This window comes from Balaenoptera ricei, chromosome 8 (assembly GCF_028023285.1).
Source record: "Balaenoptera ricei isolate mBalRic1 chromosome 8, mBalRic1.hap2, whole genome shotgun sequence".
Lineage (NCBI taxonomy): Eukaryota > Metazoa > Chordata > Mammalia > Artiodactyla > Balaenopteridae > Balaenoptera > Balaenoptera ricei.
This window is the reverse complement of record NC_082646.1, coordinates 68,033,139-68,057,105: the sequence shown is the minus strand read 5'-3', so window position 1 is coordinate 68,057,105 and position 23,967 is coordinate 68,033,139. Positions and strand designations below refer to the sequence as shown.

The following is a 23,967-nucleotide window of genomic DNA, read 5'->3' as shown; positions in this document are numbered from 1 at the left end:
AAGTCAGGTAGTCTAAGTCCCTCAACTTTGTTTTTCTTGATCAAAGTTTTGGCTACTCTAGGTAGCATTTTCATAGAAATTTTAGAATCAGCTTTGTAATTCCCACAAAATGAACCTGCTATGATTTTTATTGGACTTGCCCTAAGTCTATAGATCAATTCAGAGAAAAATGACATTTTAAAACGATTGAATCTTCTGATCCATGAACATGATATATCTCTGTATTTAGATCATTAATTTCTCTCACAATATTTCAGAGTTTTCAATTTATATGTCTTTCACATTTTGGTCCAATGTATCCCTAAGTTTGTGTATGTGTGTGTTTGTTTTGGGGTTTTTTTGCTGCTAAATGGTATTTAAAACATTCCAAAGTCTAATTTTTCATTGTTACTATAGAGAAATAAACTGATTTTTATATACTGACTTGGTATCCTTCGAAACTCACTTCTAGTTCTAGTAGATTTTTTTTGTAGTATTCTAAAGTATTTTTGTCTGCAAATACAGTGTTCTTTCTTTCTTTCCAATGTAATGCCTTTTAAAAAACTTCTTTGTCTGTTTTTTTTTTTTAATTTATTTATTTATCTATGGCTGTGTTGGGTCTTCGTTTCTGTGCAAGGGCTTTCTCTAGTTGCGGCGAGTGGGGGCCACTCTTCATCGCGGTGCGCGGGCCTCTCACTATCGCGGCCTCTCTTGTTGCGGAGCACAGGCTCCAGACGCGCAGGCTCAGTAGTTGTGGCTCACGGGCCTAGTCGCTCTGCGGCATGTGGGATCTTCCCAGACCAGGGCTCGAACCCGTGTCCCCTGCATTGGCAGGCAGATTCTCAACCACTGCGCCACCAGGGAAGCCCTCTTTGTCTGGTTTTATTGCACTGACTAGAACCTCCAACACTACATTTAACTGAAAGCAATTTTTTCAAAGAAATAGTCCTGACTCCTGGCCCAGATTAGGCTCAACTATAGGACTTTGTTGAATTTAATTAGATTTTTAAAAATCATTATGTATGGTTCATTATTAGGCTGTTAGTTTTTACCACATTCAAATATTCATCAAATGTTCAAATGTTGAACAATTACTGCATGCCAGGCTTTGTGCTGGTTGTCAGGGAGACAATCCTCAGTACACTCTCCATAAGGTATATAAAAGGAGTACACATAATACAACACTGTAAATCAACTATACTTCAATAAAAAAATTTTTTTAAGGGATACACAGACACATGGATCTGGCCCTAATGAAGTCTCACCACCTTACTGAGGCAGTTTAGAACAAGAGTTAAAAAGCACAGGCTCAGGGCTTCCCTGGTGGCACAGCGGTTAAGAATCCCCCTGCCAATTCAGCAGACATGGGTTCGAGCCCTGGTCTGGGAAGATCCCACATGCCGCAGAGCAACTAAACCTGTGCGCCACAACTACTGAGCCTGCGCTCTAGAGCCCACGAGCCACAACTACTGAGCCTGCATGCCACAACTACTGAAGCCCACGCGCCTAGAGCCCGTGCTCCACAACAAACGAAGCCATGGCAATGAGAAGCTCGCATGCTGCAACGAAGAGTAGCCCCCGCTCACTGCAACTAGAGAAAGCCCATGCGCAGCAACGAAGACCCAATGCAGCCAAAAATAAATAAATTAAATAAATAAATTTAAAAATATATTTTTTAAAAAAAAGCACAGGCTCAGGGTTCAGTCAGCTTGGGTTTGAATCTGCCTCTGCTCCTTACTGATTGGTTGACCTTGGAAAACTTGACTTTCTTAAGCCTGTTTCTTCAACTGTAAAATGAGAGTATTAATAATACCTACCTCATAGGACTGCTGTGCGGATTAAATGAATTAATACCTTCAAAGTACTCAGAACAGGGCTTGGCACATAGTAAATTGTCAACAAATATTATCTATTATTAGAGGGCAAGATTAGTTCTTGCAAGGTAAATCTACAAATGACTGGGGAAGGATGAGTGTGGCAACATGCCCAAGCATAAGAAATAGTTTAATTTAGCTGCTAAGCCTAAAGGCGATAGTGAGAGTCATACCTGGGTCTAAACCCTTGCTCTGCTGTTTATTGGCTGTGCAACTTGAAGCCAACTATTTAAACAAGAGCAATGCCTATAAAGTGCCTAGTATAGTATTTGGCACACAACAGATGCTTAATACACAGCAATTATCCACTACGGACGTTCTGAAAAGCCATGATCTCGCCAACATGTGCTCATAATAATAATAGTTGCCATTTACTAGGGCTTACCATTTTGGACCCTGTGCTGGTTACTTTCTATATATTCCCTTTTATGCTTCTTATTCTAGCTAGGTGAGCATAATGGGCCCCCTTCATGATAAAGAAACGAGATGATCTTTGTGTAGCTATAACCAGTGGGAGGTTGAAGGCCTAATAAGTAGTGGCTTGGAATCCAACCCTTGACCAAACCGGGGCTCGCAGTGCCTTTGCCACCCGCTGGGCTCTCGATCAGGGGATGGGGCCAGGAGAGCCGGCACCCGCCAGGCCGCACCCACTGCGGCCCCACGCAGCCTTAGCCTCGAGGAGCCTGCCAGGCGAGGCTTCTTCCGCCGCCACTAGGGCACGGCCCCCTCGTTGGCCTCCGCCGCCACACTTCCCTATCGGATGGCCTCCGGGGCCGGGGCCTCGCAGGTCCTCAGGAGAAGCTGAGCCAGCTAGCCGAAGCTCTGGGGAGGAAGGTTGGGCACCGTCTCTAAGCAACGCGCTGGGGCGGGGGGAGGGGGCACGCCCTGTACGTCACTGAGGTGCGACCGGGCGGCGGTTAGAGCCGACGCCGCCGCCGCCGCCGCCGCCGCCGCCGCCGCCGCCTGCGGGTGTGAGAGGCTGGCTGAGGCGGCGCCGCTGCTGCCGGAAGCGCGATGCCTTGAACCTGGGGTGAGCTCCGTAGCGCTGGTCTGTCGCCGCTTCCCCTGCCCGCTGCTCCACAACCCTCGGACAGGGAGGAGAAACGCCGGCCAGGCCTCGACTGCCGCGCCGGGCTTCCGTGGGGAGACAAGCCCCGACCCGCCGCCGCCGTTTCTAGGCCTCGGCTTAGGGTGTGGAGCTGGCTTGGGAGGCCCTTCCGTGGTCGCACTGTCTCTAAGCCAGTGGTTTCCAGTGACAGAGCGTGGAAGTGGCTTGTCCCGTTTTGCGGGGGGGAGTGGTTCTGGGGGATCAGGAGACAGCTTTTCCTCCTCGAGCGCGGATCCGCTTTTGAATGTTGCCGCCGGCGCAGTCAGTCGGCCAGCGGACGTAGCTGTTGGTTCCGAGTGCAGGTGCGCTTGAGGCGGGGCGGTGGCGGAAGGGTGGTGGGTGTGTTGAGTTAACGCGCGAGTGAGGCTAGAAACCTGTGCGCGCCCGCCGCCCGGGACACCCCAGTTAGAAACCCTTGCCTGGGTGATGGCTCAGAAATGGCCAAGTCCGTCTACTTAACCCGTCCTCCCGTTCTAAATTAGCTTAGGCTGCTCCCCTTGCCAAAGGCCTGGCCTTGTCGAACCAGCCACCGTGAGACCCGGCAGAGACCAGAAGTTTTCTGGCTACTAATTGTAGTATTCATTCTTGGAAAGGAAACTTTCTGTGTCGCTTTTGAAATGATTTCTTTGTTATTTTTATCGTGTTACAGAATGTGAGTTTACTATTATTGTTCAAATTTATCCCCAGCCCCTTTAAAATTGCAGTGTACGTCCGTGTTCTGACCCTGTCCTATTTCACCGTGCCAGGTGATGCAGTTCTCATCTCTGGCGTATTTCTAAAGCGGCCGTGACACTTCCTGTGGCTTACAACTCTTAGATCTTATGCATGAAGTGATTCTTTTCTACCTCCCCCCACCCCGCGCGCCCATTCTTCCTGCTATAATATGAGCTCCATCCGTTCTGAATTTCATCTGGAACGTGAGGTGCCCCGGACCAACGATCCTAAATTAGTCGCCTCTATATTGGAAAGCCCTCTAAGAAGTGATGCTTTCTGAATTCAGAACTCAAAAATAGTATGAATATTTCTCCTTTCCTCTGATGCTTCCTGGCTGCAGTTTCTAAATATTTCCCTCCAGGATATGGTTGTGTGTTTCCAAAATGTGTTCTTTGTCATTTGATAAAAGTGAGTTTTATATTTGGTGTGTGTTGTCTGATCCTTCTTAGTTCACATTTAAGCACTTGGCACACTTCCTTTCCCTTTCTCTTCCCCAAAAGGCAGAGAATGTCCAGAGAGAATTCTTACAAATCTAGTTAGTGCATTTTTCCAGATATGAAATGTATTTAGTAAACATCCTGGTGATATCAGAAACCCATGTTTTCAGTCTCCAAGTTACTATCCTTTTGTAGTTTTTCTTTGCGTAAAATTTTTGTCTGATTAAGGTCTTTGAGCCCAGAACAGGCATTCTAGACTCTATAGTGGCTCTGACTAGTCTGATAGTTTCAATATGGTCTGTAATAACTGCTGTTACTTTCTTGTCTTGCAGGACAGCTGATAATCTGTTTACAGATCTAGAGTTTGAGTAAACAATGAGAAATAAAATAGGGACCTAGTTTTTAGTACTTAGTTTTTTTACTGATGCTAAAACGGACTTAGTGAAAATAGTTGATGATTATTTCAACTATAAATATCTCTTCTGTAAGTAAAGAAGTTGATACAAAATTTCATGGAGGTCTCAGAGAGGTTTACTAAATACTACAGTATTTGTGAGCTAGTCATCTTGTATTTCCAGGCTTTTCATCTTTGCTTTAATCCTTTTATGAATGGATATGGTTTAAATTTTCCTGAAGGTTTTTTTTTTCCAGTTACCCATGATGTGATTTTTATAGCTTTACAAAGCATATTTGAACTACAGCAATTCATTTTGTTAGAAAAAGCAGTGATCAAGTGTATGTTACCACCCACTAGGGAATGTGGCATTTTTGGAATCCTTGATATTCTTATGAGTTTCAAAATAACAATTATTCTTTATTTAGAAAATCCTTCAAATGTTTTTTTGAAAGCACATTGTTATCCTGCTTGAAAGGACTAAATTATAGGGGCACAATAGTATGAGAGCTGCCAGTTCTTTGAGAAGTCTTGACCAGAGATTTATCTTTTGCTGAATTCTATGCCAGTGGTTTGCAAATTAAGTTCCTGTTCAATACTGCTGTTTCATAATCTAGAGGGAAGTATTTTGCTCATACCAAATAATGAAAATTTCTCAATTTACATAAACATTAATGATACATTTTTACAATTTTATATTTTTTCTTCCATGTATTTTTTTTTAACTTCAGCTTCTCTGCAACTAGTAGATGACTGAACAAGTTAACAAAACTCAAAAGAATACTAAGTTAATAATAAAAAACCAGAAACTGTCAGCAATATTTACTGTATCCATTCATAAACATTTATTGTGTGCTTATGTATCTGCCAGAAGAGAGAACACAGCTACTACCCTCAAGAAGCTCACAGAGGGGGATGGTCAAGTGACCTAACTGATGATATGTGCTGTGATAGAAGAATGTGCCGAGTCACCAAAGAGGAACATTGAAAAACCTGTGGCGGGTGACTAGAGGGTGGCCTCAGCAGATTGTTTCATGAACATGCATGCACCCTTGATTGTGGTTTTATTGCATCTAGATCACAGAGTCATATTTTTATGCCCATGATGGATGTTGACATTTATCATTTTATGGTATTCAAAATGAACTGTAAATCCCGGGCTCTCTCCACTGAACCAGGTTGAGAACCGCTTTTCCATGCTCTTTCAGTAGTCTCTAGATAGTGTTCCCTTTTAATCTGAGGAGTTAATAATTAGGTTTCCCAGATACCTGATACCAAGTGGAATTACAAGATAACAAGTTAATATGCTGCCTCAAATTATAGATTTTATTCAAAGTTAGGACACCAGTTCAAAACAATGCAGAAACAAAAGGGACCATTTTCTTTTTTTCTGGGGGGGCTACTTTTCATTGAGGTATAATTGATGTACAATATTATATAAGTTTCAGGTGTACAACACAGTGAATTATAATTTTTAAAGGTTATACTCCATTTATAGTTACTATAAAATATTGGCTATATTCCCTTTGTTGTACAATATATCCTCGTAGCTTACCTATTTTATACACAATAGTTTGTATATCTTAATCCCCTATCCCTATCTTTCCCCTCCCCTTTTCCCCCTCCCCACTGGTAACCACCAGTTTGTTCTCTGTTATATCTGTGAGTCTGTTTCTTTTTTGTTATATTCACTAGTTTATTTTTTTAGATTCCATATATTAGTGATGCATATGGTGTTTGTTTTTCTCTGTCTGACTTACTTCATTACTTCAATTTCAGGTGTACAGCAAAGTGAATCAGTTATACATATACATATATCCATTCTTTTTTAGATTATTTTCCCATATAGGCCATTACAGTGTACTGAGTAGTGTTCCCTGTGCTATACAGTAGGTCAATATTAGTTAACTATTTTATATATAGTAGTGTGTATATGTCAATCCCAATCTCCCAATTTATCCCTCTCCCCCTTTCCCCCTTGGTAACCATAAGTTTGTTTCCTACATCTGTGACTCTATTTCTATTTTGTAAATAAGTTCATTTGTACCATTTTTTTAGATTTCACATATAAGCAATATCATATGATATTTGTCTTTCTCTGACTTAATTCAGTCAGTATGACAAACTCTAGGTCCATCCATGTTGCTGCAAATGGCATTATATTTCGTTCTTTTTTATGGCTGAGCAATATTCCATTGTATATATATGTACCACATTTTCTTTATCCATTCATCCATTGATGGAGATTTAGGTTGCTTCCATGTCCTGGCTATTGTAAATAGCACTGCAGTGGATATTGGGGTGCATGTATGTTTTCAGATTATGGTTTTCTCTGCATATATGCCCAGGAGTGGGATTGTTGGATCATATGGTAGCTCTATTTTTAGTTTTTTAAGGAACCTTCATTTTGTTCTCCATAGTGGCTATACCAATTTACATTCCCGCCAAGAGTGTAGGAGGGTTCCCTTTTCTCCACACCCTCTCCTGCATTTATTGTTGTAGATTTTTTGATGATGGCCATTCTGACCGGTGTGAGGTGGAGGTTTGATTTGCATTTCTCTAATAATTAGTGACGTTGAGCATCTTTTCTTGTGCTTGTTTGGCCATCTGTATGTCTTCTTTGGAGAAATGTCTGTTTAGGTCTGCACATTTTTTGATTGGGTTGTTTGTTTTTTTGAAATAGAGCTGCATGAACTGTTTGTATATTTTGGAGATTAATCCCTTGTCAGTTGCTTCCTTTGCAAATATTTTATCCCATTCTGTGGGTTGTCTTTTTGTGTTTATGGTTTCCTTTGCTGTGCAAAACCTTTTAAGTTTAATTAGGTCCCATTTGTTTATTTTTGTTTTTCTTTTCATTACTCTAGGAGGTGGATCAAAAAAGATCTTGCTGCAATTTACATCAAAGAGTGTTTTGCCTGTGTTTTCCTCTAAGAGTTTTATAGTGTCTGACCTTACATTTAGGTCTTTAATCCATTTTGAGTTTATTTTTGTGCATGGTGTTAGAGAATGTTCTAATTTCATTCTTTTACATGTAGCTGTCCAGTTTTCCCAGCACCATTTATTGAAGAGACTGTCTTTTCTCCATTATATATTCTTGTCTCCTTTGTCATAGATTAATTGACCATAGGTGCATGGGTTTATCTCTGGGTTTTCTATCCTGTTCCATTGATCTATATTTCTGTTTTTGCACCAATACCATACTGTGTTGATTACTGTAGCTTTGTAGTTTAGTCTGAAGTCAGGGAGCCTGATTCCTCCAACTCCGTTTTTCTTTCTCAAGATTGTTTTCACTATTCGGGGTCTTTGTGTTTCCGTACAAATTTAAAAATTGTTTTGTTCTAGTTTTGTGAAAAATGCCATTGATAATTTGATAGGAATTGCATTGACTCTATAGATTGCCTTTGGTAGTATAGTCATTTTGACAATATTGATTCTTCCAATCCAAGAACATGGTATATCTTTCCATCTGTGTCATCTTCAGTTTCTTTCATCAGCATTTTATAGTTTTCAGAGTACAGGTCTTTTGCCTCCTTAGGTAGGTTTATTTCTACGTATTTTATTCTTTTTGATGCAGTGGTAAATGGAATTGTTCCCTTAATTTCTCTTTCTGATCTTTTGTTGTTAGTGTATAGGAATGCAAGAGATTTCTGTGTATTGATTTTTTATCCTGAAACTTTACCAAATTCATTGATGAGCTCTAGTAGTTTTCTAGTAGCATCTGTAGGATTTTCTATGTATAGTATCTTGTCATCTTCAGTGACAGTTTTACTTCTTCTTTTCCAGTTTGGATTCCTTTTATTTCTTTTTCTTCTCTGATTGCCATGGCTAGGACTTCCAAAACTATGTTGAATGAAAGTGGTGACAGTGGACATCCTTGTCTTGTTCCTGATCTTAGAGGGAATGCTTTAAGCCTTTCACCGTTGAGAAAGATGTTAGCTGTGGGTTTGTCATATATGGCCTTTATTATGTTGAGGTAAGTTCCCTCTATGCCCACTTGTTGGAGAGTTTTTATCATAAATGGGTGTTGAATTTTGTCAAAAGTTTTTTCTGCATCTATTGAGATGATCATATGGGTTTTATTCTTCAGTTTGTTAGTGTGGTGTATCACACTGACTGATTTGTGGATATTGAAGAATCCTTGCATCCCTGGGATAAATCCCACTTGATCATGGTGTGTTATCCTTTTAATGTATTGTTGGATTCGAATTGCTAGTATTTTGTTGAGGATTTTTGTGTCTATGTTCATCAATGATATTGGCCTGTAATTTTCTTTTTTTGTGGCATCCTTGTCTGATTTTGGTATCAGGATGATTGTGGCCTCATAGAATGAGCTTGGGAGTGTTCCTTCCTCTGCAATTTTTAGGAGGAGTTTCAGAAGGATAGGTGTTAACTCTTCTCTAAATGTTTAATAGAATTTGCCTGTGAAGCCATCTGGTCCTGGACTTTTCTTTGTTGGAAGTTTTTAAATTACTGTTTCATTTTCAGTACTTGTGATTGGTTTGTTCATATTTTCTGTTTCTTTCTGGTTCAGTCTTAGAAGGTTGTACCTTTCTAAGAATTTGTCCATTTCTTCTAGGTTGTCCATTTTATTGGCATGTAGTTGTTTGTAATAGTCTCTTATGATCCTTTGTATTTCTGTTGTGTCAGTTGTAACTTCTATTTCATTTCTAATTTTATTGTTTTGAACCCTCTCCCTTTTTTTCTTGATGAGTCTGGCTAAAGGTTTATCAATTTTGTTTATCCTTTCAAAGAAGCAGCTTTTAGGCTCATTGATTTTTTTCTATTTTCTTCATCTATTTCATTTATTTCTGCTATGATTTTTATGATTTCTTTCCGTCTACTAACTTTGGGTTTTGTTTGTTCTTCTTTCTCTGGTTGCTTTAGGTGTAAGGTTAGGTTGTTTATTTGAGATTTTTCTTGTTTCCTGAGGTAAGATTATATTGCTATAAACGTCCCTCTTAGAACTGCTTTTGCTGTGTCCCATAGGTTTTGGATCTTTGTCTTTCATTGCAGTTGTCTCTAGGTATTTTTTTGATTTCCTCTTCGATTTCTTCAGTGATCCATTGGTTGTTTAGGAACATATTGTTTAGCCTCCATATATTTGTGTTTTTTACAGTTTTTTCCTGTAATTGACTTCTAGTCTCATAACGTTGTGGTCAGAAAAGATGCTTGATATGATTTCAATTTTCTTAAATTTGCTGAGGCTTGATGTGTGGCCCAAGAGGTGATCTATCCTGGAGAATGTTTCATGGGCACTTGAGAAGAAACTGTATTCTGCTGCTTTCAGATGGAATGTTCTATAAATATAAATTAAGTCCATCTGATCTAATACGTCATTTAAGGCCTGTGTTTCCTTATTGATTTTCTGTCTGGATCACCTCTCCATCGATGAAAGTGGGTTGTTAAAGTCCCCCACTATTATTGTGTTACTGTCAGTTTCTCCTTTTATGGTTCTTAGCATTTGCCTTATATAGTGAGGTGCTCCTGTGCTGGGTGCATATATATTTATGATTGTTATATCTTCTTCTTGGATTGATCCCTTGATCATTATGTAATGTCCTTCTTTGTCTCTTGTAACAGTCTTTATTTTAAAGTCTATTTTGTCTGATATGAGTATTGCTACTCCAGCTTTCTTTTTTTTTTTTTTTTTTGTTTTTGTTTTTGTTTTTGTTTTTTTTAAAGGTGTAGGCTTATTTATTTATTTATTTTTGGTTGTGTTGGGTCTTCGTTTCTGTACGAGGGCTTTCTCTAGTTGCGGCAAGTGGGGGCCACTCTTCATCGCGGTGCACAGGCCTCTCACTATCGCGGCCTCTCTCGTTGCGGACCACAGGCTCCAGACGCGCAGGCTCAGTAATTGTGGCTCACGGGCCTAGTTGCTCCACGGCATGTGGGATCTTCCCAAACCAGGGCTTGAAGCCGTGTCCCCTGCATTGGCAGGCAGATTCTCAACCACTACGCCACCAGGGAAGCCCGACTCCAGCTTTCTTTTGATTTCCATTTGCATAGGATACCTTTTTCCATCCCCTCACTTTCAGTCTGTATGTGTCCCTAGATCTGAAGTGGGTCTCTTGTAGACAGCATACATACGGGTCTTGGTTTTGTATCCATGCAGCTAGTCTATGTCTTTTGGTTGGAGTATTTAATCCATTTACATTTAAGATAATTATTGATATGTATGTTCTTAATGCCATTTTGTTAATTGTTTTGGATTTGTTTTTGCAGGTCTTTTTTCTTCCTTCTCTTTTGTTCTCTTGTCTTGTGATTTGGTAACCATCTTTAGTGTTGTGTCTGGATAGCTTTCTCTTTTTTGTGTATGTATCTACTGTAGATTATTGGTTTGCAGTTCCCATGAGGTTTTGATATAGCAGTCTATATATATATGATTGTTTAAGTTTCTGGTCTCTTAATTTCTAATGCATTTCCAATATCCTGCATTTGTACTCTCCTCACAGTTGCTGGCTTTGATATCATATTTGTGTGTGGATGATTTCCTACCTTTACTTTATATTTGCCTTTACCAGTGAGCTTTCCCATTTGTAATTTTCTTGTTTCTAGTTGTGGCCTTTTCTTTTCTGCCTAGAGAAGTTCCTTTAGGATTGTTGTAAAGCTGGTTTGGTGGTGCTGAATTCTTTTAGGTTTTGCTTGTCTGTAAAGCTTTTGATTTATCCGTCAAATCTGAATGAGGCGCTTGCTGGGTAGAGTATTCTTGGTTGTAGGTTTTTTCTTTTCATCATTTTAAATATTTCATGCCACTCCCTTCTGGCCTCAGAGTTTCTGCTGAAACTCTGAGTTTCTGGGATTCCCTTGTATGTTATTTGTTGCTTTTCCCTTGTTGCTTTTAATATTTCTTGTCTTTAATTTTTGTCAGTTTGATTAATATAAGTCTTGGTGTGTTCCTCCTTGAGTTTATCTTATATGGGACTTTCTGCACTTCCTGGACTTGAGTGAGTGTTTCCCTTCTCATGTTAGGGAAGTTTCTGGCTATAATCTCTTCAAATATTTTCTCAGGCCCTTTCTGTCTCTCTTCTTCTGGGACCCCTATAATGCAAATGTTGGTGCGTTTAATGTTGTCCCAGAGGTCTCTGAGACTGTCCTCATTTCTTTTCATTGTTTTTTCTTTATTCTGTTCTGCAGCAGTGATCTCCACCACTCTGTCTTCCAGCTTACTTATTTGTTCTTCTGCCTCATTTATTCTGCTGTTGATTCCTTCTAGTGTATTTTTCACTTCAGTTATTGTATTGTTCATCTTTGTTTGTTTGTTCTTTAAATCTTTAAATCTTTGTTAAACATTTCTTGTATCTTCTCGATCAGTGCCTCCATTCTTTTTCTCAGATCTTGGATCATCTTTACTATCATTACTCTAAATTATTTTTCAGGTAGATTGCCTATCTCCACTTCACTTAGTTATTCTTTTGGGTTTTCATCTTGTTCCTTCATCTGGAGCATATTTCTCTGTCGTCTCATTTTATGAAACTTTCTGTGTGGATGGACTCCTTTCCACAGGCTGCAGGATCATAGCTCCTCTTGCTTCTGGTGTCTGGCCCCTGGTATGTGAGGTTGGTCCTGAGACTTGTTCAGGCTTCCTGGTGGGAGGGACTGGTGCCTGCCCACTGGTGGGTGGAGCTGGGTTTTGTCCCTCTGGTGGGCAGGGCCGTGTCAAGGGGTGTGTTTAGGGGTGGCTGTGAGCTCAGTACAGCTTTAGGCAGCCTGTCTGCTGATGGGTGGCGCTGTGTTCCTGTCTTGCTGGTTGTTTAGCCTGAGGCGTCCAGCACTGGAGCCTGTAGGCTGTTGTGTAGGGCCAGGTCTTTGTGCCAAAATGGGGGCCTCCAGGAGAGCTCATGATGATCAGTATTCCCTGGGGCCTCTGCCACCAGTGACCTTGCCCCCACAGTGAGCCACAGACAACCCCTGCCTCCATAGGAGACGCTCCAAACCCACAGGTAGGTCTAGCCCAGGCTCCTATGAAGTCACTTCTTTGTGCTGGGTCCCAGTACACATGAAATCTTGTGTATGCCCTCAAGAGTGGAGTCTCTGTTTCCCTCAGTCCTGTGGAGCTCCTGCACTCAAGGCCCACTGGCTTTCTAAGCCAAATGCTCGGGGGGCTCCAATTCCAGCTCAGGCTGGGGAGCCTGACATGGGGCCCAGAACTCTCACTCTTGTGGGAGAATCTCTGTAATACAATTATTTTCCAGTTTGTGGGTCACCCATCCTACTGGTACGGATTTGATTATATTGCAAAAGCGCCCCTCCTACCATCTAGTTGTGGCTTTTCTTTGTCTTTGGATGTAAAATATCTTTTTTTGTAGGTTCCAGTCTTTCTTGTCCGTGGTTGTTCAGCAGTTAGTTGTGATTTTGGTGTTTTCATGTGAGGAGGTGAGCTCTAGTCCTTTTACTCTGCCGTCTTGTCGGGAATCGAGAGGTTGCTTTTGGTTTGGATGCTTGCTGCCTCTTTCCTCAGTGTGTGTTGGCTGTTATTCCTTTGATATGAGTGTGTAGGTGCAGCAGGCCATGCGCACACCTGATACGGCAGGGACAGTAATTGGCTCCTCCTCCCGTGGATCCCAGTGGCAACCACAGCCCACACACTCCCTGGACAGCAGGGGCAGTGCTTGACACCTGCTCGCTGCCTGTGCACACTCCCCAGATGGTGGGGGCAGCGATTGCTGCCTGCTCACAGGTTTTCCAACAGTAGCGGTGGCCCACGCCCCCCTGGGACAGTGGGGGCAACACTTGGCGCCCATTCACAGGTCTTGCAGCGGCGGCCCTCGCACTTCCAGGACAGCAGGGGCAGCAACTGGATCCTGCTTGCAGGTCTCTTAGTGGTGGCGGCTACCTGTGCCCACCTCCGGAGCCCATAATGACAGTGGTGGTGGCCTGTGCCTGTCTCTGGAGCCCACAGTGGCAGTGGCAGCTCACACCTGCCCCCAGAGCTTGTGTAGGTGGTGTCCTGTTGCCTGAGACCATGCGTGCAGGGAAAGAAGCTCCTATAGCAGTCCCACCCCTCTCCTTGCACGCCCCCCAGCAGTGGCACCTTGCCTCTCTGGTTGGCCCAGGCTTCTTCTGAGCACACCCTCAGTTGCCACACTCTAGCCTCTTCAGGCTGTCTCCACACAGCCAACCCTGGTCCTCTCCCTGGGTCTGACCTCCGAAACCTGAGCTTCAGCACCCAGCCTCCGCCCACACCGGTGGACAAGCATCTCAGCCTGGGGAGTACAAGGTGATGGTACCAACGTCTGTGCAGGTCACTCTCCATTTTGCCTTCTGCAATCCGGTTTCTGCACTCTGCTCAAGGCTTCAAGGCTCCCCTTCCATCCAGGCTGATCTCCCCGCCAGTGAGGGGACTTCCCAGGGTACGGGAACCTTACCTCCTTCACAGCTCCCTCCCTAGGGTGTAGGTCCCATCCCAATTCTTTTCTCTTTCTCTTTTCTTTTTTTCTTTTTCTTTTGTCCTTCCTGGTTACATGGAGGTTTTCTTGCCCTTTAGGAAGTCTGAGGTCTTCTGCCAGTGTTCGGTAGATGTTTTGTGCAAATCGTTCCACTTGTAGATGTGTTTTTGACGTATTTGTAGGAAGAGGTGAGCTCCATGTCTTACTCATCCGCCATCTTGATTCTTCTCCCTCATTGTAGTTTTGATTTGCGTTTCTCTAATAATTAGTGATGTTGAGCATTTTTTCATGTGCCTATTGGCCATTTGTATGTCTTCTTTGGAGAAGTGTCTATTTAGGTCTTCTGACCATTTTTTTATTGGGTTTTTTTTTTTTATTATTGAGTTGTATGAGTTGTTTGTATATTTTGGAAATTAAGCCCTTGTCAGTTGCATCGTTTGCAAATATTTTTTCCCAGTCCGTAGGTTGTCTTTTTGTTTTGTTTATGGTTTCCTTTGCCTTGCAAAAGCTTATAATTTTGATTAGGTCCCATTTGTTTATTTTGCTTTTATTTATATTGCCTTGGGAGACTGACCTAAGAAAACATTACTACAGTTTCTGTCAGAGAATGTTTTGCCTATGGTCTCTTCTAGGAGTTTTATGTTGTCATATCTTATATTTAAGTCTTTAAGCCATCTTGAGTTTTTTGTTTTCTTTTTAAATTTTATTTATTTATTTATTTATTTATTTATGGCTGTGTTGGGTCTTCGTTTCTGTGCGAGGGCTTTCTCTAGTTGCGGCAAGTGGGGGCCACTCTTCATCGCGGTGCGCGGGCCTCTCACTATCGTGGCCTCTCTTGTTGCGGAGCACAGGCTCCAGACACACAGGCTCAGCAATTGTGGCTCACAGGCCTAGTCGCTCTGCGGATGTGGGATCTTCCCAGACCAGGGCTCGAACCCATGTCCCCTGCATTGGCAGGCAGATTCTCAACCACTGCGCCACCAGGGAAGCCCCCTTGAGTTTATTTTTGTATATGGTGTGAAGGAGTGTTCTAACTTCATTGATTTACATGTGGCTGTCCTGCTTTCCCACCACCACCTGCTGAAGAGACTGTCTTTTCTCCATTGTATGTTCTTGCCTCTTTTTTCAAAGGTTAATTTACTGTAGGTGTGTGGATTTATTTCTAGGCTCTCTATTCTGTTCCATTGATCCATATGTCTGTTTTTGTGCCAATACCACACTGTTTTGATTACCGTAGCTTTGTAGTATTGTCTGAGTCTGCGAGGGTTATGCCTCCATCTTTGTTCTTTCTCCTCAGAATTGCTTTGGCAATTCTGGGTCTTTTATGGTTCCATATAAATTTTAGGATTATTTGTTCTAGTTTTGTGAAAAATGTCATGGGTAATTTGATAGGGATTGCATTAAATCTGTAGATTGCTTTGGGTAGTATGGTGATTTTAACAATATTAATTCTTCCAATCCAAGAGCATAGAATATTTTAACATTTCTTTGAATCATCTTCAGTTTCCTTTATCAATGCTTTATAGTTCTCAGCATATAAGTTTTTCACCTCCTTGGTCGGGTTTATTCCTAAGTATTTTTTCGGGGTGGGGGGGTGTGCAATTTTAAAAGGGATTTTTTTTTTAACTTTCCCTTTCTGGTATTTCATTTTTAGTGTAAAGAAATGCAACAGATTTCTGTATGTTAATCTTGTATCCTGATACCTTGCTGAATTTATTTACCAGTACTAGTAGTTTTTGTGTGGAGTCGTTAGGGTTTTCTATATATATTATCATGTCATCTGCATATAATTACAATTTTACCTCTTAAAAGGGACCATTTTGTAACTCAATAAACAAACAACTAAATCTCTTTAATATCTGTTTGGTGGGCATATTGATTAAGTTATCATTAATATTTTACATGAAATCTTAAAACCATATATTTCAAAAGTTTAATTTTTTCTTTATTAAGAATTGTAGGTATAATTTAAAGTTTTCAGTCTGGTTGATTAGAATATTTTATTGCATTTTTATTAAATCAGTACAGGAATGCTAGAGGGAATTTAAGTTTCACTTTGGGAGTGAAATATTAGGTTAGAGGTCACCTTCTCCACTTCTCATTCAAGCAAAAATTTTCTCTAAAACACTAATTAGATGAACTTCTTATTTTTGCTTAAACACCTCCACCTTTCCAATGAATGCAAGCTCACATGCTTTGCAAGACAGCCCTTAACCCTTCTGGATAATTATGGATGATAGGAAATTCTTATATTGACCTGAAATCAGCCTAATTTATACTGACCATTCTGGTCTCTGTAATTATATAAAGTAAATATTACTTCCTCTTCCACGTGAAAGCTCTTCAGGTGTTTGAACAAACCTATCATCATGCTCCATGTTGTTACGGAACTATGATTATCTAGAATAAATTGCTTTGCTTCCTCTTCTAGATCCATAACATCTTGTGTGCTTTCCCAAATATATTCAAATGATTAGTGCCCTTTAAAAGTGTCACTGCTTAGAGCTGATTAGAGAACTTTGGTGTGTTGGAACCATTATAGAGCACAGTGGAACTAGGCTCTTGCTCTGGACATCTGCTTCTAGCAAGAGTTTAGGATTATTTTAGCATCTTTCTTATCGCTATTTACTGTTTACTTATTTTGACTGGAACCCTCAGACCTTTTGTATTTTATTTGCTTTTAAACATAACTTACCTATGTGCTTTATGTGCCTTTCAAAACATATTCAGGATTTAACTTTTAGTCATATTTGACATAATTTATTCGATTTCAGAAAATAAGTATCCATTTTCAGTCTTGATTCTGGTATTCTGTGGACATTATTTGTTCATTCCAGTTTCAGTCATCCACAGATTGGGCAGGCATGCAGTCTTGTCTTTGTGTCATAAACAAAAATGGTAAACATCCCATCTCTTGGTGCTAATCTCCCTCTCCTTCTGCCTAGGCTTTAGTCACTCTGGCTTTTTTTTTTTTAACCTCAAAGTCACCATACTCCTTCCTATGTTAGGCACTTTCTATAACCTCTGCCTGGAATGTCCTCCCCTTGCCATGCCTCTATCCCTCTCTTCACTGGCTAACTCTGACTGATAGCAAATCAAATGTTTGCCCAAGGACGTCTTCCCTGTCACAAGACTAGGTCAAGTCCCCCTTTTATAGGCTTTCAGTACCCTATACTTGTTTGGCTTAGCACTTATTATTTTGAAATTATGTATTTATTGGTGTGATTGTTGTCTCTTCCCCACTGAATCAGATGCTCCATGGTGGCAAGAACCCTGTTTCTTACACTCACTATTGTATCCCCAGAACACAGCACAGTGCCGGGCATATGGTGCTTGTTGAATTTAATTTTTTAAAAGGCCATGTAACGGTGGCTCCCTAACACCAGTGTACAGCCTTTGGCTCCTGATGATGTTTTCACACATCTGGATTAGAACAAGAAAAATAAGGACCATAGTGTTACTGTATGTAGTATACGTCAGTGTGAAATTACTGCCTTCTTGGGAAGGACTTTTATTCTAGTATTATATCCTTCTGTTTCCTAGGTTATAAGTTATTCTTTAAATTCTTGTTACGCTTTAGGGATTTTTTCATTTATTTTTGGAAACTATCCTTACTTAGAATAGAAATAAATGTGCAACACCATGGTGCTTTGAGACTTTACTAGACTATGAAATCCAGAAATTACTAATGTTGAGTACTCTAGAGACCTCCTCTAAGCTAAAAGCTTTGTTTCTCTTTGAATACGATTGCTATGAATCCACTTGGCTATATTTAAAGTACATAATTTTGCCTTCAGAGATGGTTTTTTAGTGGCCTGGATCTTCCTCAACAACTTCCTTTCATTTATCTCTGTAATACATATTTATCATTGCCAAGTAGGCTCAGATTCAAAACAGTAATTGTTGAGTTTTTCTCTTTAGAACAGTTGTACTTTTCCTATATTTAATGTGACTAAAAGAATAAACCTCAAATATAACACATTAAATTTGAACACAAAGCAAAATTTGCATATTTATGGTTACTGAGAAATCTTATTGTAAATGATTTTATATTTTAAAGTTATATATTTTAGAGTTATAACTTTTAATTTTTTTGATTAAATGATAAAGCAGGTTTCCTGACAAAATTTTTACTATAAATTGTTACTATTTCACCTGCTTTATATGATATGAGTGTTAATTCAGGTGAGGTAAAATGATAGTCTTTGACGTGTAAATAAAATGGAATTTCTTGGAGGGGTGGGATCAGATTCTTTTTAATTTTTTCTTTTTTAACTTTGGGTTTATTTATTTATTTATTTATTTATGGCTGTGTTGGGTCTTCGTTTCTGTGCGAGGGCTTTCTCTAGTTGCGGCAAGTGGGGGCCACTCTTCATCGCGGTGCGCAGGCCTCTCATTATCGCGGCCTCTCTTGTTGCGGAGCACAGGCTGCAGACGCGCAGGCTCAGTAATTGTGGCTCACGGGCCTAGTTGCTCCGCGGCACGTGGGATCTTCCCAGACCAGGGCTCGAACCCGTGTCCCCTGCATTAGCAGGCAGATTCTCAACCACTGCGCCACCAGGGAAGCCCCGATTCTTTTTAATTTTAATGCTTTTCTCTTTTTCTAACTTTTTTTTTTTTTTTAAACTCTAATATTAGCTTTGTGGCTTTGTTAATTTAACCTCTCTGTGCTTGTTTCCTTAACTATCTTGTTTCTTCATCTGTGAAATGGTTATCATGAGGATTTAAATGACTAAATTCATGAATACATATAAAGTACTTAGAAGATTGTGTTACACAGTAGAAGTGGTGAACGAATATTAGTTGATTTTACTATTATTAGTAGTGGTATTCGTATTGAAATGGGATTTCCTTATTCAGCTGTAGAATATATCAGGATAGATAAATACTAAAAATTTATCTTGTTTTCTATTTTAACCATATCTCAGTGCTTAATATTTTGATAAATCATTATTTACCAAAGGAGAAAAAACTGTCTAGAATAAACACATCCAACTCTTCTCTAGCCACAATACATAGAATTATATCCTTCAAGACTTTAGAGTGATTATTAAATAAATGTTTTGTGATTAAATTTTAAGTCAATTCAGTAACTTATTGATCTACATTGATAGTAGATTATTAAAGTAGTGATCCAGCCTTTTAACTAAAATATCACCTTCATATTTAGAAAACAAGTTACATAAATTCTAAATTAAAAATACCTAGAGGAGGGACTTCCCTGGTGGCGCAGTGGTTAAGAATCCGCCTGCCAGTGCAGGGGACATGGGTTCAAGCCCTCGCCCGGGAAGATCCCACATGCCCTGGAGCACCTAAGCCCATGTGCCACAGCTCTTGAACCTGCGCTCTAGAGCCCATGAGCCACAACTACTGAGCCTGTGTGCCACAACTACTGAAGCCCGCGTGCCTAGAGCCTGTGCTCCACAACAAGAGAAGCCACTGCAATGAGAAATCCATGCACTGCAATGAAGAGTAGCCCCTGCTCGCCACAACTAGAGAAAGCCCGCATGCAGCAACAAAGACCCAATGCAGCCAAAAATAATTAATTAATTAATTAATTAATTAAAAAATAAATACCTAGAGGAGTTAAAAAGCAAAAGCACTTTTTTTTTCTAAGCAGAAAATGTAACATAGTTGAATTAGCTAAAAAGTCTGTTTAATTTACATGTATTTTACAATTAAAATTAAGTTGTACATTTATAAATAAAGTAATTCTGCAATAAGTTTTTTAGCTGATCTATTTATATCATGATTATACATCACAGTATATCATAGCGTTAAAGAATATAAGCACTAGAATCTAAAAAACATGAGTTCAAATTTCACTTCAACCATTTACCAACTGTTTTTTTTTCATATAAATTTATGATTTATTTTTGGCCGTGTTGGGTCTTCATTGCTGTGCATGGGCTTTCCTTCTAGTTGCGGCGAGCGGGGGCTACTCTTTGTTGCGGTGCACAGGCTTCTCACTGAGGTGGCTTCTCTTGTTGCGGAGCACAGGCTCTAGGTGCACGGACTTCAGTAGTTGTGGCACGCAGGTCTCAGTAGTTGTGGCTCGCAGGCTCTAGAGCACAGGCTCAGTAGTTGTGGCACACAGGCTTAGTTGCTCCACAGCACATGGGATCTTCCCAGACCAGGGCTCCCTGCATTGGCAAGTGGATTCTTAACCACTGCGCCACCAGGGAAGTGCTACCAACTGTTTAACTTTTTTTTTTGGGCTGCGTTGGGTCTTCGTTGCTGCGCGTGGGCTTTCTCTAGTTGTGGCGAGCAGAGGTTACTCTTCGTTGCGATGCGCGGGCTTCTCATCGCAGTGGCTTCTCTTGTTGCACAGTATGGGCTCTAGGCGTGCAGACTTCAGTAGTTGCAGCACACGGGCCCCTAGAGTGCGCAAGCTTCAGTAGTTGCGGGGCATGGGCCCAGTAGTTCTGGCGTGCAGGCTCAGTAGTTGTGGCGCACAGGCTTAGTTGCTCCTTGGCATGTGGGATCTTCCTGGACCAGGGATCGAACCCGTGTCCCCTGCATTGGCAGGCGGATTCTTAACCACTGCACCACCAGGGAAGTCCCCAGCTGTTTAACTTTAGATAAGTCACTCAACTCTATTTCCTTATCTGTCAACTAGGAATATAATAATGCCTACCTCTTAGGGTTATTGGAAGAAATAAATGAGATAATATATGAAAGCCCTTAGTTTGGAGCCTGACATGGTAAGCAGTCAGGAAATGTTCTTAGGAAAATTATATGAGGTAAACAAACTTCCTATTAAATACAGTCACTTAAATGCCTCTGTGTGTGTGTGTGTGTGTGTGTGTGTGTGTGTGTGTGTGTAATGGTTTTTAACTTGGCAAAATTATAGGAATTCACCCTCCCAATAAGATAAATGAATCCTGTATTCTCACTTACCTGTATGATCTTTAAAAAATCGAACTGTAAATCTTCACTTTCAAATATAGTTTTTTAAATAAATTCCACCTTAGGCTCACGTAAGTCTGTTGAGATCTCACTTAAAAGTATTCCTGTTTTTCTTTATTTTCTTGAAGGGATGAGTATGTTGCCATTTTTATATTACATGTAAAAGTAACTTCTATGTATATTTGACAGAAACGATGTGAAGCAACACTCTTTTTGGATTTCATAAGACATCATTTCATCATGGGACAGCAAATTTCGGATCAGACGCAGCTGGTTCTTAACAAGTTACCAGAAAAAGTAGCAAAACATGTCACATTGGTTCGAGAAAGTGGCTCCTTAACTTATGAAGAATTTCTTGGAAGAGTAGCAGAACTTAATGATGTGTAAGACTTGCTCTTTTTCATTTTATTTTCTCCCCCTGACATATGCCACAGTGTTGTGACTGTCTGAGAGATAAGCACACGTATTGGTTGGTAAGAGAATGTTTTCAGCAGCAGTTAGCAAATATTTATTGAGTACTATAAGACTTTCTATGTAGCTATCTAAAAATATGTCATAGGACTAAAAGAATAGAAGGAACTTAAAACTGAATTTTGAACACAGGCATATAAATTGACCCTTGTTTGAAAGCACTAAAGGAGGTGCATAACAGAAGAGAATATACCAGTTAGTCATCTAGAGAAAGGCGCCTAGGATAGTCAAAGGGCACTTCAGGTTTCTGAATATGAACCAGTTCATCTAGTTAATAAATAAATCTTCTGTGTTTGTTCATTGAACCATTATTTTGCCAGAGAAATATATATATGGTAATAATTCATTTGTCATCACTGAAGAATAAGGTATTTTGTATATAAATATTTTCTAATTAGCTATCATGTTTACATCTTTACTTAACTCTTGAATAGATTTCTAAGATGGAGTATAAACTTCTCTGCCTACTTAGCACATCCAATGGAACAGCCTTCTCTTTGTGAATTATTCTTTATTAAATCAATTTTTATACTGATCTGTATAGAAGCTATTAAAATATACCGAGCTTTTTGTACCTGAATGACCCCAGATTGTTATACTTTTAAAATATTCCATTTTTGTTTGTGTGTTCTCCCTTAGTGACAGGAGAGCAGATGTCACTTCTTTCTATTAAGTCTTCCTCTAGCGGCACCCATATCCGACTCTCTTTGTATATATATCTTCTGTCTCCCTGGGGGTATAGTTATAACTTATTGGCATTGCCTTTTAAGTGAGATCTTAAAGGTTCTTTCTTTAGTCTATTCAACTTAGCTAACGTTCACTGAACACATAGTATGTGCAAGGCACTCTGCTGACAGTCAGACATTTTAACTGAGGCCTAAAGTGATTACCCAAGTATCGATGGCAGATCCAGCTTTCGCCAAGCCTGAAGATCTTTCCACTATCCCATATTACCTCTCCTTAAACCCCCAAAAGGCCAAACAAAATCACCAAGCAGTTTGGAACCACTTAGTATATATAAATTTATATTATAGTCACTATTAATAGTTTAGGGTAAAATACATGAATGTACTCCTTAAGCTTTGCAATAACTACATTGGATAAGAGACATATTATACTTGGCCATTTAGAACACATTAGATAAAGAGAAGGAAATGCAGTCTTTTTATGGACATGGCCGGAGTGTCCTGTTATTAGCCAGTCATGAAGAATAAAGCGTTCTTAACTCTTAAAAGTTATTTTAGAAGATCATTTCTTTTAAGAACACTGGATTTCACTCATTAAAAACAGACCAAAAAAAAAAAAAAAAAAAAAAGCCCTGTATGGATATATGGATGGATCCTGTGTAGATATATATATAAATGCATAGAAAATGAACTGGAAGGATATACACTGGGTCTCTGGGGAGCTGATGGAAAAGGGGAGCAGAGAAGGGAGATTTTACATTTTACTGTGTATATTTGTGTATTGTCTGATCTTTTATAATAAAAATGTAGTCATGGGTTTTTAAAACTCTAGCATTTTACTTTGTTCTTTTTTTTTTTTTTTTAAAGATCATCCAAATGGTAGCATTTGAGGCATTACTTCTGAGACCATATTCTTAAGGAATAAAATTGGATTGAGAATTTAATAGTATCATAAGAGTGGAATTTTTATGTTTATTGTATCAATTTTTTTGAAGAGTAATCAATGACATTTGCCATCCCTTTAGAGTCTTAGAACTTATATACAAAAAACCCTAGTCTATTATATGAAATTTTGATTTTTGGCCTAAAGATACTGGATAAAATGTGTCCTATGAAAACATCCTCAAGCTAAGCTTACTGTGTAATATAGAGGTGATGGTAAAAGAGTATCTCCCTTTTATTTATTAGCACAGAATGTTTCTGACTGGATTTGCTTCTTAAAACCAATTCCCCTGGGTCAGAGTTGGGCATTTCACAAGTTCAGTGCTGTCTGAGAACTATAAAGTTAAACCTACGCAAAAGACACATGGCTTGATAGCTAGAAAAAAGAACTGGGAACTGGCAGTACTACTTTCACTGGCAGACTTTGTTACCTAGGGCTAGTTACTTAATTTTCAATGGCCTCAATTTATTTAGCTGTAAGTTTCTTAGTTCTGAGTGTGATATCCCCACTGGTGCTCAGAGAGAAATGTGAGTAATGATAAAAGGGAGCTGCAATACTTATGTCTTTGAACTGATTTAAATTGGCATTGATGCACGATATTGAGTTATCCTAAAAAGTGTTATATTTTTATGTTAGTATCCTGTTGCTTTCTGAATCAGAATTACTCTGCTAGGGGAGGACAGTAAAGTTACATAAGCGTCTCAAAATCATTTGCTTCATCCAGTTTCAAATTATCTGTAAGAATTGTCTTCAAAGAGGTATATAAGTGTTGTTGCTTAAGGAAGGACTCAACCAAGATCAAGATTTTTTCACACTTTATGTACATCTGAGGTACTAGTCAAAATATGGATAAATGAAACCAGCTAAATTTTTTCTTTAAGTACCTGATTCCTTGCACATGTTTTTCCTAGCTGTCTTTGTTAGAAATTTAAAGATCATTGAGATATAGATATGAAAAAAATAGATTTATAAATATCATTCCACTATGCTTTCCACCTTGAAAATTAAATTGTATGTTTATAGTCAAAGCATTCTCTATCACTATATTTTAAAAATCTAATTATTA

General features: G+C 39.7%; 1 protein-coding gene across 2 annotated transcripts in view; it reads left to right on the top strand.

Annotated features, from left to right (window-relative positions):
* The first annotated feature begins 2,775 nt into the window (after window positions 1–2,775).
* Window positions 2,776–23,967, top strand: part of RNF141 (ring finger protein 141) — a 45,722-nt gene continuing 24,530 nt past the window's right edge. Inside the window, exons 1-2 of one of the 2 annotated variants that reach the window (XM_059931124.1) lie at window positions 2,776–2,883; window positions 20,991–21,184. In XM_059931124.1, the coding sequence (XP_059787107.1) occupies window positions 21,042–21,184 (143 nt within the window). In that variant the 5' untranslated portion in view covers window positions 2,776–2,883; window positions 20,991–21,041. Of the gene's footprint in view, window positions 2,884–2,928; window positions 3,264–20,990; window positions 21,185–23,967 lie in introns of those variants that run through there. The other variant, XM_059931125.1, reaches the window with a different exon arrangement.